This window comes from Mobula birostris, unplaced genomic scaffold (genome assembly GCF_030028105.1).
Source record: "Mobula birostris isolate sMobBir1 unplaced genomic scaffold, sMobBir1.hap1 scaffold_4428, whole genome shotgun sequence".
Classification (NCBI taxonomy): domain Eukaryota; kingdom Metazoa; phylum Chordata; class Chondrichthyes; order Myliobatiformes; family Myliobatidae; genus Mobula; species Mobula birostris.
Genome location: NW_027277537.1, coordinates 12988 through 27215, shown reverse-complemented (window position 1 = coordinate 27215; position 14228 = coordinate 12988). Strand labels below are relative to the sequence as shown.

The 14228-nt window shown below is 43.6% G+C and overlaps 1 protein-coding gene across 1 annotated transcript; it reads left to right on the top strand.

Moving 5' to 3' along the window:
• Positions 1–468: 468 nt before the first annotated feature.
• LOC140193211 (transient receptor potential cation channel subfamily M member 4-like) lies at positions 469–13252 on the top strand (the record flags this gene model as incomplete). The annotated part of the gene is made up of 5 exons (XM_072250605.1): positions 469–650; positions 5250–5382; positions 7285–7357; positions 9075–9168; positions 13109–13252. Coding segments are annotated over 5 exons (514 nt in total), but the record flags the coding sequence as incomplete, so codon positions are not given.
• Between the last annotated feature and the right edge of the window lie 976 nt (positions 13253–14228).

Genomic DNA, 14228 nt, shown 5'->3' with positions numbered 1-14228 from the left:
TCAGATTCCTTCTTCTTTAGCCTTTTCTACCTGTCACCTTCCAGCTTCTTAATTCATCCCCACTCCCACAGCCACCCACCTTCCCCCTCACCTGCTCTCACCTATCACCTGCCAGCTTGTACTCCTTCCTTCCTGCCTCCTTCCAATTCTGGCTTCTGCCCCCTTCCTTTCCAGTGCTGATAAAGGGTCTCAGCCTGAAACATTGACTGTTCATTCCCATTCATAGATGCTGCCTGAGCTGCTAAGTTCCTGTAGCATTTTGTGTGTGTTCCTCTTCTCTGGTTGAAATTACAAATACTGAAGACAACAAATTCAGCATCAATTAGCCTAAATTTTATTCAGAAGATGGAATTTTTCATTTATTTTTTGGTTATCACTGAAAGATTGCAGCTGGAAGTAGAGCTTGAAATTAGTGGCCGATGTTTTGTGCAGTCTGTGCCTCACCCTCCTCTTCATTGCTCCTTCCAGTTACACCTTCAATAAAGTTCAGGAGAACAGTGACATCTATTGGAAGTTCCAACGCTACAAGCTGATTGTGGAATACCACAAGCGGCCTGCATTGCCCCCGCCCTTCATTATCTTCAGTCACCTCAACATTTTCATCAAGAGGAATATCAGAAGAGTCCCATCAGTGAAGAGCAAGGTCTTTGGTGAGGCACTATTCAGAATCAGATTTGATATCACTGGCATACGTCGTGAAATTTGTTAGCTGCAACAGTACATTACAATATATAATAATAAAAACTGTAAATTAAGTATATATATTTAAAAAGATAAATTAAATAAGCAGTGCAAAAAAAAGTAGTGAGATAGTGTTCATGGATTCAATGTCCACTCAGGAATCTGACGGCAGAGGGGAAGAAGCTATTCCTGACTCGTTGAGTGTGTGCCTTCAGGCTTCTGTACCTCCTCCCTGATGGTAGTAATGAGAAGAGGGCATGTCCTGGGTGATGGGCATCCTTAATGATGGATGCCACCTTTTTGAGGCATCGCTCCTTGAAGAAGTCCTGGATGCTGGGGAGGCTGGTGCCCATGATCGAGCTGGCTGAGTTTACAACTTTCTTCAGCTTATTTCGATCCTGTGCAGTGGCCCCACCCCATCCCCAAACCAAACAGTGATGCAGCCAGTTAGATCAGTGGTCCCCAACCACTGGGCTGCGGACCGGTACCGGGCTGCAAAGCATGTGCTACCGGGCCGTGAGGAAACAATATGAGTCAGCTGCACCTTTCCTCATTCCCTGTCACACACTGTTGAACTTGAACATAGGGTTACCAACTGCCCCGTATTAGCCGGGACATCCCGTACATTGGGTTAAATTGGTTTGTCCCATATTTCCCCCGTTAAGGTAGAGCGTTCCTATGAAACCTTTCGTGCTGAAATGGCGTGAAGTGAAGAAGCAATTACCATTAATTTATATGGGAAAAACTTTTGAGCGTTCCCAGACCCAAAAAATAACCTACCAAATAACACATAAAACCGAAAATAAATAACACTAACATATAGTAAAAGCAGGAATGATATGATAAATACACAGCTGAGATAAAGTAGAAATAATGTATGTACAGTATAGTCGGGGTGATGAAGGCAAAACCGATTTGTGGGGAAAAAGTGGCACGTACGCGCATGCACACATCACATGCGCACGGAACATATGTGCACACAGGTGCCCACACAAGACTTCATGGTCACGGTAGTTTTTCCTGGGGTAAACACAAGTGTCTCGGGATTTGACTGCTACTTTTGTCCCTTATTTGGGAGTGAGAAAGTTGGCAACCCGAACTGTAAAAGACATGCTGAGGTGAGTTTAACCCTACTTGAACAACCACCACCCCCACCCCCCACGCCCCCCCCGGTCGGCCAGTCTGCAAGAATATTGTCAATATTAAATTGGTCTGTGGTGCAGAAAAGGTTGGGGACCCCTGAGTTAGATTGTTCTCCATGGACAACAAATTCAACATCAATTAGCCTGTGAGCATATTTGGGGCCCTTATCTAGGAAAGGATGTGCTGGCATTGGAGAGGGCCCAGAGGAGGTTCACAAGAATGATCCTGGGAATGAGAGGGTGAATATTTGAACATTTGATGGCTCTTGCCCCGTTGTTGATGGAGTTTAGAAAAATAAGTGTGGAGGGGGGTGAAATCTCTTTTGAAACATATTGAGTAGGGCAGCTTTGGGCCCCTTGCCTTAGAAGGGATGTGCTGAAACTGGAGAGGGTTCAAAGGAGGTTAACAAAAATAATTCCAGGATTGAACGGTTTGTCGTGTGAGGGTATCTGATGGCTCTGGGCCCGTGTTCACTAGAGTTCAGAAGAATGAGGGGTGACCTCATTGAAACCTATCAAATGGTGAAATAGAGTGGATGTGGAGAGGATGTTTCTTATGCTGGGAGAGTCTAAATACAGTGGATACAGCCTGAGAATAGAGAGGCATCCTTCTAGAACAGATAAGGAGGAATTTCTTTAGCCGGAGAGTGTGAATTTGTGGAACTGTTCACAATCTTCTAAGTTGGGTCTCACTAGTGCTTTATAAAACCTCAACATTACATCATTGCTTTTATATCCTAGTCCTCTCAAAATGAACACTAACATCCCATTTGCCTTCTTCGCAACCTGCAAATTAACCTTTAGGGAATCCTATATGAGGACTCCCAAGTCACCTTTGCACCCCAGATTTTTGTAAAGAAAATAGTCTACACTTATATTCGTCAACCAAAGTGCATGACCATACACTTCCTAACACTCTATGACATCTGTCAATTCTTTGTCCATTGTCCTAATCTGTCTAAGTCCTTCTGTAGCCTTTCTGCTTCCTGAGCACCACCTGCTCCTCAACCTATGCTTGCATCGTCCGCAACTTGGCCACAAAGTCACCAATTCCATCATCCAGATCATTGACATATAAGCAATCCCAACACAGACTCCTGAGGAACACCACTAGTCATTGGCAGCCAACCAGAAAAGGCTCTCATTATTCCCTTCTCTTTGCCTCCTGCCAATCAGCCAATGCTATATCTATGCTAGTACCTTTCACGTAATACAATGGGCTCTTAACTTGTAAAGCAGTGTCATGTGAGGCACCTTGTCAAAGGCCTTCTGAAAATCCAAAACATCCACCAATTCTCCGTTATCTATCCTGCTCATTATTTCTTCAATTAATTCCAATATATTTGTGAGGGAAGATTTTCCCTTAAAGAAACCATGCTGACTATGGCTTTTTTATCATGTGCTTACAAGTACTCTAAAACCACATCCTTAACAATCAACTCCAACATCCTCACAACCACTGAGGTCAGACTAACTGGCCTATAATTTCCTTTCTTCTGCCTCTCTTCCTTCTTGGGAGTGGAGTGACATTTGCAATTTTCCAGTCCTCTGGAATTTATTGGTTCTTAAAAGATCATTACCAATGCCTCTTCAATCTCTTCAGTCTTCTTCAGAATCCTGGGGTGAGGACCATCTGGTCCAAGTGACTTATCTACTTTCAGACTTTTCGGTTACCCAAGAAACTTCTCCCTCGTAGTGATAACTTCATACACTACTGACCCTTAACCCCCTCAAACTTCAGACATACTGCTAGTGTCTTCCACATTGAAACTTGATGCAAAATACTTATTTAGTTCATTTGCCATTTCCTTGTCCTCCATTACCACCTCCCCAGCGTCATTTTCCAGTGGTCCGTTATCTACCGTTGCCTCTTTTTTATACTTTATATATTTGAAGAAACTTTTGGTATCCTGTTTAATATTATTGGCTAGCTTACTTTCATATTCAATCTTTTCCTTCTTTATGACTTTCTTAGTTGCCTTCTGTTGATTTTTAAAAGCTTCCCAGTCCTCTAACTTCCACTAATTTTTGCTCTATTATACGGTCTCTCCTTGGCTTTTATGTTGGCTTTGACTTCCCTTGTTAGCCATGGTTGTATCATCCTGGCTTTAGAATGCTTCTTCCTCTTTGGGATGTATATATCCTGTGCCTTCTGAATTGCTTCCAGAAATTCCAGCCATTGTTGCTCTGCTGTCATCCCTGCCAGTGTTCCCTTCCAATCAATTTTGGCCAGCTCCTCTCTCTTGCCTCTGTAATTCCCTTTATTCCACTGTAATACTAATACATCTGACTTCAGCCTCTCCTTAAATCGCTGGATGAATTGTAACATATTGTGAATACTTACCCCTAAGGGTTCCTTTACCTTGAGCTGTCTGATCAATTCTGGTTCATTGCACAACATCAGAATAGCTGATCCCCCAATGGGCTCAACTACGAGCTGCTCTAAAAAGCCATCTCATAGGCATTCTAGAAGTGCCTCATCTTTGAAGTCAGCACCATCATGATTTTTCCAATCTACCTGCATATTGAAATCTCCCAAGACTATCATAACTTTGCCCTTTTGACATGCATTTTCTATCTCCCATTGTAATTTATAGACCATATCTTTACTATTGTTTGAGGGTCTGTATAAACCTCCCATCAGGGTCGTTTTACCCTTGCGCTTTCTTAGCTCTACCCATAACAATTCTACACCTTCCGACTCTATATCCCTTCTTTCTAATAATTCAATTTCATTTTTTATCAACAGAGCCAACCCACCTGCCTTCCTGCCTGTCCTTTCAATACAACATGTATCCTTGGACATTAAGCTCCCAGCTATAATCTTTTTTCAGCCATGATTCAGTGATGCCTAAAATCTGTAACAGTGGTACAAGCTCATCTACCTTATTCCATATACTGCCTGCATTCAAATATATCACCTTCAGTCCTATATTCACCCTTTTCAATTTTGTTTGCCTTTTAAATTGCAACTCATTGATTGCAATTTGCTCTATCATCAGCCTCTACTTGCTAACAGTCTCACTACACACTGCCTATGTTTGCAAGCCAACTACCCCTTCCTCAGCACTATCACTCGGCTCCCATCCTCCTGACAAATTAGTTCAAAGCCTCCTGAGCAGCTCTAGCAAACCTACCCGTTGCCTGTTGACATGAATTCAATGGGTGAATGGCCTGTTTATGTAGAACTCTATCAATCGACAAAAGGATAGAAACTGAGAAAAAACCCTCTGGTTTACCACACAATGGCTGACATTTCCCTGTCTGTTGTTCACAGAAGTGACCAGGAACTTAACCTTAAATTCTCAGTGACTCCAGGAGAAGCATGGAACTCCAGGCCTAACCACTTGACTGGACGTTTCGTCCTCATCTGCTGCTGTTCCAGCGCTTGCATCAAGAGGACTGACAGTCTCCTTTGCATTGCAGTGATGAACTTCCCGGAGTCGGTGACCAGCAAGCTGATGACGTGGGAGGCAGTGCAGAAAGAGAATTATCTCGTGTGCCGCAACAGGGCCAAGAGAGAGAGCAACATGGAGCTGCTGAAGAGAACGGTGCAGAAGTAAGGACACACTCGTCTCTGTTCTCATTTCAGGGAACATAATCAGGCAGCCTCGAAAACAGGAACAGCCGCAGGAGGAAGCTCTTCAATCCTTTTATCATGTTCAACTCTCCCGTGGCGTTGTGAATAATCTGTGCTCTTGCTTCATAGAGCAGCCTTTCCCAATATCACTTCAGTTAGCAAAAAGACGTTAATCTCAGATTTAAGACCAATAACTTTCATACCAACTAGCAGAACATGGCAACTGCACCAAACAGGAATTGTCTACAACAGCAGTTAGATCACAGACTGAGCACTAAGTACAGTCTGGTCATTCTGTTATAGAAGAGATATGACTGGACCAGTGAGGGTACTGAAGAGATTTACAAGGAGTCCCAGGACTAAAAAACTAGTTTAGAGGAAAGATTGGACAGCTTGTGGTCATTTTCTTTGGAACTGAGGAGGCTGAGGAGAACCTTAAAGGGCTGAGATAGATAAATAGAAAGACATGTTTTCTGTAGAAGGATGACAGAGTGATAGACCACAGAGACAGACCCTTTGGCTTACTGATTCATGCCAACCCAATATGCCCACATATGCCAACCCAATATGCCCACATATGCCAACCCAATATGCCCACATATGCTAGCCCAATATGCCCACATATGCTAGTCCACATATGCCCACATTTGGCCCATAACCTGTCCTATTCATGTACCTGTCCAAGTGTATTTCAAATGTTCTTATTGTACCTGTTTCAACCACTTCCTCTGGCAGTTAATTCCACACACAGAGTACCTTCTATGTAAAAAAAATAAAGTTGCCCCTTAAGTCGTTCCTTATAAATTTCTCCCCTCTCATCTTAAACACTTTAGTACCTGATTTCACAGTCCTGGGAAAAAGACAGAGTCCGTTCATGCTATCTATGCCCCTCATGATTTTATATGTCTCTATAAGATCATCGCTCTGTCCCTTTTACTCCAAGGAAAAGGTCCTAGCCTGTCCAATCTCTCCCATGAATCCTGGTAACATCCTTGTAAATTTTCTTGGCACTCTTTCCAGCTTAATGACATCTTTCCAATAGCAAGGTGACCAAAACTAAACCAAATTCTCCACGTATGGCATCACCAACATCTTGTACAAACACATCAGAAGCACCAAACTTTAATATTCTGACCAGTGTACAAAAGATTTTCCTCAACACCCTGTCTACTTGTAACTCTACTTTCAGAGAACTATATTATATTTTAATTTATTTAGAGATAAAGTGCTGAACAAGTCCTTCTGTCTCTTCGAGGTGTACCACCCAACAGCCCACCAATTTAACCCTAGCTTAATCACATGGCAATTTACAATGTCTTTGGACTGTGGGAGGAAACCAGAACACTCAGAGGAAACCCATGTACCCACAGGAAGGAGCTTACAAACTTGCTTCCAGAAGACACCAGAATTGAACTCTGAAATCCAATGCCCCGAACTGTAATAGCATCACGCTAACTACTATACTACCATGGTGCCCAGGAAGATTGCTTAAACTCCTTGGTCCGTTTGTTCTACAACACTCCCCAAAGTCCAACTGTGAACGCCCTATCTTGATTTGACTTTCCAAGTTGCAACAGCTCACACTTATCTGAAGAGCCAGAGGAATAAAATCCCAGAGCGCTCCCCTCAACTGCACCTACCTGGGTGTGTTTTGAACACATCCCTGGATGCTAACCATTCAGAATTCTGGCTGTTAGCCCAGGAAAAACCAATCACTATCCCATTCAACAGGATAGGCAATATGGAACATGAAAGCTGGAATTGCCAGAGCAGGCAGAAAGGGGTGGAATGTTGGAGAGACATCTATACATCTCAGTGAAGCAGGTCTATGGGGAGACCTTGGAGTCCCCAGTTAATGTGGTGTCTCCTCTTGTCTTCCAGGGTGGACAGCGTTCTGAATTGTATAGCCAACATCAGAGAGCATGACAGGCGCCTGAGAGTTGTTGAAAAACAGGTAAGGTTGGTGTCACAAACTGTGACCAAACAACACAGTCAGCGGTCACACCGAGGCACCCAGCATTCCAACTCTAGCAAAGCCGCCTGAGGGTGCTGAGCTCCTCCACTTGCTGAACTGTGAACTGACCCGACGGGAAATCTGCAAATGTTCCTGTGTACAGCATCATCACCAACAGTTACTTCCCAAGGAAAATGGAAATTCACTCCCCATTTTTCAAGTTTATCTCTGTAAGCACATGTCTGTGCACACAGGAGTGGTATGCACACACGTGTTAGTGTCATGGGTGTGAGAATTTTAGAGGGCATTTGTGTGGCCATCTGCATATGATTATGTGTGTGTGTCTATGTTTTGTATACGTGCATGTGTTTGTGTATGTGTGTGTGTATGTTATGCATACTTGTGGTGTGTCTGTACATTGTTTATAATTATACATGTATGTGTGTGTGTTATATACAGTATATACATAGGTACATCACACAAGACATAAATATTGTTATATTTATTCTTAATAAAGACAATCCTGGCGTGGGTTTACATCAGAATATTTTATTACTAAACTGCTGCTCAACTCCGTCACCTTTGTAGCTTCCGGTTCCGGCTGAACCCCTCGCATTGTTCACTGGGAACTGAAGTTTTTATTACCTACACATAATAAAACATCTTCCCCTTTGAAAGAAAAGCAAACACAATACTATGTTCTCATAAACCTGCAAGGAACACCAATCCTCATGCATTGGTTTTCACCTTTAGTCATTGTCCGTGAGGCCCCAGCGTTTCTTTGTCTCCTGAGGAGATGAAATGGAGCCTTAGTTCAATTCCTCCCAGCTGAAATCAGTTGCATTTACTCTCTCAATATTACACTGCAGTCCCCTCAAACCTGCTTGTTCATGCCCTACATTGATGCTGCTTGACCTTACTGATTTCGAGGAGACTGCAGTGGTGATGGGGCTCACTTCTGTGAGGGTCTTGTTTACTCATTTATTTAGTTTATTTAGAAACACAGCATGGTAACAGGCTCTTCTGGCCCATCGAGCCGTGACACCCGTGTGACCTATGAACATTGCTGGAACTTGGGAGGAAACTGGAGCACACAGAGGAAACCCACGCAGTCATGGGGAGAACATACAAATTGCTTACAGACAGCAGCAGAGCCGAACCCTGGTTGTTGTTGTAATAGTGCTATGCTAACCACTATGCTATCGTATTACACCTAATTTTGTGTTATCTTTAAATTTAACACCAAACTTACTGAAAAAGGTACAGATGCCCAATATTCCAATCTTGTCTTTCCTGGAAGGTTTCTAGTGGGTCTTCCAATTCCCAGCAACCACCATAAATAAGGACAATGCTCCAGTTCCCCAGAGTTCCCTCGCAGGGTTACATGTTGGTGAGGAATCCGGAGAAGGGTGGAAGGAGGTCAGACTGCCGAGGATTGGTGTGAGAGACCTCATGATACCATCTTGGAGTGTAGAAGTGTCTCCCAAAGTCTCGGTCAATAATTAGCCCTCCACCAATAATACTAAAAACACTAAAATTATCTTAATATTGTTTGTGAGAATTTCCTGTGCACAATTTGGTTGCTCTACACTACATTTCAATAGTGACTTTACATCAATATTACTTCATTGCCTGTAAAGCCCTTTGGGATATCGGGAGGCTGTAGGTATGTTTTACTAAATTAACGGCGCTACCTAAATGCATGTTGTGTTTGCAGGTGGATTACTGCAGTGAAGCCTTAACGTGGTTAGTGGAATCCTTAATGCAAAGTGACCTTGTAAAGAATGCCAAGGCTCCACCCACATTTACAGGTACAGAATTCACACCTCTTCCCACCTGATCCTACCTGAGTTAGATGGGGACACTGCATGCAAGAGTTCAACCACAGTTCCTGGCATCACATTGCAAAAGAGATGTGACCAGAGGAGGTGCAGATGAGGTTTACCAGGATGGAAAATGAGGAAATATTGGACAGCCTGGGGTTCTTTACTTCAGAAAAGTCATGGATGAGAGGAGACTTAATTTAGCAGTATAAAATTACAACCTGCTGACAATTATTACATAAGGAGTGGCCCATTTCCTTTAGCAAAGGGGTCAAAAACTGGAGTGGGGCCAGGTTAACTGTAGCTGATAGAAGGATGAGAGAGCATAGTGGATCCTACAGCATAGTGAATTCTTAAATAGACCAGTGGGCCACTCTGTTTTAACATATCTACTGCAGATAAAGCATAAAAGGCAGTGGACACATTGAAAATAAGATGGCAGTTTTTCCTTAATCTTATTTTTATATATTAAAGTCTTGGAGACACAGAGGAGATCAAAACTAATCCAGTCAAATGTCAAAGCATTGCAATTGGTATAAAAACCAGGATATATCAGCCACAAGGATGGGTTTCCTCTCCTTTAGCAGAAAACCACATGATGGGGATAGTCGCATCAATGGGCAGGTCACATTTTTGTGGCTGGACTATCACTTCTGGTACAGTGGACAGACATGTGACAATAGCAGGAGGAATACTTCCAGGTTAGAGGTCGTCGTCATCTGGAGTGGGTGTCACAACCACCCTACACAGAATGAAAGGAAAGATGTTTTACCCAAGGGAGAAGTGCAGAAAGTATCTGGAGGTGGACTACCCACTGGGAGATCTCCTTTAACAGAGGGGTGATCTACCCACAATGAGATGACCTACCCAAGGAAAGGGTAGTAGGTTACTCGTTAGGAGCTAGTCTATATCAGGGGAGATAGTCCAGCCACACAAATGTGACCTACCCATTGATGAAATTGTCCACATTGTTTGCTGTGGGAAGGAAGTCCATCCATGTGGGTGATCCACCTATAGGTGGCTGATCTACAGTAGTGTGCAAAAGTCTTAGCTACATATATACACTACAACTAGACTCTTACTCAGTACTGAGTAAGGGTGGAGTGTCGTGGGAGGGGTGTGAGACAGGGTCAAAGAGTTCTAGAAAAGTATAGCACAGAAACAGGCCCTTCAGCCCATCTAGTCCATGCCCACTGTTTAAACTGCCTACTCCCATCGACCTGCACTGGGACAATCGCCCTCCATATCCCTACCATCCATGTACCTATCCAAGCTTCCCTTAAGCATTGAAATTGAGCTCACATGCACCATTTGTGCTGGCAGCTCATTCCACACTCTCACAACCCTCTGTGTGAAGAAGTTTCCCATCATGTTCCCCTTAAACTTTTCACCTTTCTCCCCTAAACCATACCCTCAAGTTCCACCCAACCTTAGTGGAAAAAGCCTGCTTGCATTTACCCTATCTATACTCCTCATAATTTTGTATACCTCTATAAAATCTCCTCTCAATCTTCTACATTCTAGGGAATACCGTCCTAACCTTTTCAATCTTTCCTTGTAACTCAGGTACTCCAGACCCAGCAACATCCTTGTGAATTTTCTCTGCACTCTTTCAACCTTGTTTACATCTCTCCTGTAGGTATGTGACCAAAACTGCTCACAATACCTCACCAATGATTAGGCCTCACCAATGTCATGTACAACTTCAACATAAAATCCCACCTCCTGTACTCAGTACCTTCGTAAGTCAATGTATGAAGGCCAATGTGCCAAAAGCTTTCTTTACAACCCTATCTACCTGTGACGCCACTTTCAATGAATTGCAGACCTGTATTCAGAGATCCCTTTATTCTATCACACTCCTCAGTGCCCTACCGTTCACTGTGTAAGACCTACCCTGGCTGGTCTTGTCAAAGTGCAAAACCTCATACTTGTCTGCATTAAATCCCATCTGCCGTTTCTCAGCCCATTTTTCTAGCTGATGCAAATCCCTCTGCAAGCCTCGAGAGCTTTCCTCGCTGTCCACTACATCCCCAATATTGGTGTCATCCACAAATTTGCTGATCTAGTTAACCATGTTAACATCCAGATCATTGACATAGATGACAAACAGGTGGCAGAGAAGGAATGCTGGGGTGGGGTGGGGGTGGTAACACAGGAGCATACATACCCAGCACTGCAACTCCAGGCATGGCCATTTGATTCTGAACAATCTTTTGCTGATGACACAAAGGTTGGGGGTGTTGTGGATAGGGTGGAGGGTTGTCAGAGGTTACAGCGGGACACTGATAGGATGCAAAACTGGGCTGAGAGTGGCAGATGGAGTTCAACCCAGATAAATGTGAGGCGGTTCATTCTGGTAGGTCAAATATGATGGCAGAATATAGCATTAATGGTAAGACTCTTGGCAGTGTGGAGGATCAGAGAGATCTTGGGGTTTGAGTCCATAGGACACTCAAAGCTGCTGTGCAGATTGACTCTGTGGTTAAGAAGGCATATGGTGCATTGGCCTTCATCAATCATGGAGTTGAGTTTAGGAGCTGAGAGGTAATGTTGCAGCTATATAGGACCCTGGTCAGACACCACGGAGTACTGTGCTCAATTCTGGTCGCCTCACTACTGGAAGGACATGGAAACCATAGAAAGGGTGCAGAGGAGATTTACAAGGATGTTGCCTGGATTGGGCAGCGTGCCTTATGAGAATAGGTTGAGTGAAATCGGCCTTTTCATCTTGGAGCGACTGAGGATGAGAGGTGACCTGATAGAGGTGTGCAAGATAATGAGAGGCATTGATTATGTGGATAGTCAGAGGCTTTTTCCCAGGGTTGAAATGGCTAGCATGAAAGGGCATAGTCTTAAGGTGCTTGGAATAGGTACAGAGGAGATGTCAGGGGTAAGTTTTTTCCGCAGAGAGTGGTGAGTGCGTGGAATGGGCTGCCAGCGGTGGTGGTGGAGGCGGATACGATAGGGTCTTTTAAAAGACTCCTGGATAGGTACATGGAGCTTAGGAAAATAGAGGGCTATGGGTAAGCCTAAGTAGTTCTAAGGTAAGGACATATTCGGCACAGCTTTGTTGGCTGAAGGGCCTGTATTGTGCTGTGGGTTTTCTATGTTCTTTGTTCTTAATCGGTTTATTTATCATTACAGAATGTCTCTCTGGTATTTCCCACTCCCTCCACTCTCCCTTCCCCTTTTCCCAACCATGATTTCCCTCTCCCTGCCCCCTTCCCACTCTCAGTCCACAATAGAGACCCATATCAGAATCAGATTTATCATATGTCATGATTTTTTTGTAGCGCAGTACAGTGCAATACATAATCTTACTACAGTACTGTACAAAAGTCTTAGACACCCTAACTATATATATGTGCCTAAGACTTTTGAACAGTACTGTATGAACAGGGAAAAGAGGTTATCCTTGGAGACTAAGGCAGGAGTGGTTTTACCAAGGGAAGGGTCTTATTGAAGGTGAGGTGGTCTACCTAGGAGCAGGTGGTCTACACATTGCATTGTACATTGAAGGTGGTACCCACATTTCACAATGATGATCAGACTTCCTTCTGATGAGTTTAATCACAGTGAACTCATAGGGCAACACACACTAAATGCTGGTGGAATCCAGCAAGTTAGCAGCAACTAGGGAGGAGAATAAACACTTGATGTGTGGTCCCTGATGAAGGGCCTTGGCCCGAAATCCTGACTGTTTATTCTCCTCTATGGATGCTTCCTGACTTGCTGAGGTCCTCCAGTGTCTTATGTATGTGTTGTTCTAGATTTCCAGCATCTACAGAATCTCTCGTGTTATTGAACTCATAGGAACTACAGGATGTTAACCGATATTAACTACCTCTTAACTCTACCTAATTTCTTTGGTTCAACAGCTCTTGCCGTATTGATCTTTAGTTATACTGATTATCTCTCTCAACAGATTCAGCACATAAAATGGACTCAAAGCCATAATTACCAGAAAGAGAGAACTGCTTCACCAGTATTAATCACGTCCTGGATGAAGATGCACTGTACAAGCCAAGATCCTGACCTACACCCTATCAACAAAGGCTGTACTTGGATCCAGTGGGCCGAAGCCTGGAGCTGATGTCTGTTATATTTCTCGTCCCGTAAAGACGGACACAATGGCAACTGCTGCTCGGTTTTCATCATGTTTTTTGTGTAAGGAGAACGCAGAGCAGTAGGGATTATTCCGAATCCGAGTGGCAAAAGGATAAAGTATACAAAGCGAGCAGGGTATCCCGTGCTCCCACAGGCCCACCCAGGTAGAAGGTGGTTTCCCTTCTTAAGTCGATTTTGTCTATAAATCAGGAAATACACAAAAATCACTCGATCTGGTAGGTGTTGTAACGAATGGCATCAAAAGACTGATAAGAAAGAAATATAAGTGGAGAGAAGAGAGGAAACTAGTTCTGCCATTTGTAAGAACAAATGTATTTACAGTGTGTGCGTCAGACCTTTAAATTCAATGGCATTATGGGAGCTTGTTCTCTGCTAAATTGGGTATTGGTAACCTGCATTGTAAGCTTGGAGAGCTCTGTAAATTTTGGTACATTGATCTGAGCACATTGACTAAGTGACAGTCTAAGCCAACAGCAAGCTTAATAAAGTTCTGGTTTCCCTGCTCAGTCTGCTCCTTTGCCCATGCACTCAGAACCCTGTCAGAATATGAATAAATCCATTCAAAGTTAGTCCCAGCACATGGGTGCAATGGCGTTGTATTGCCAATTCTGACTAGGAAGACTGAACAGTTTGGGTTTTATCCTGGGGAAGGCTTTTGGGATTCGCACTGGAGGTTTGAATATATTTCCAAGTACTCACTTCCTGAGAAGATGGTGGAGGCAAGCACAGTCATAACATGCTGGAAAATGGGATCGGTATGAATGGGCTGAAGGGCCTGTTTCTGTGCTGTATGACTCCACGAATGTAGGTGTGGAGAGCATCTTACTACATGTGGTTGACATAGAGCTAGAGCCTATAAACAAAGATAGCTCCCACCACAGCCAGGAATGAACTCGAGATAAGTTCTCTCCCCAGAA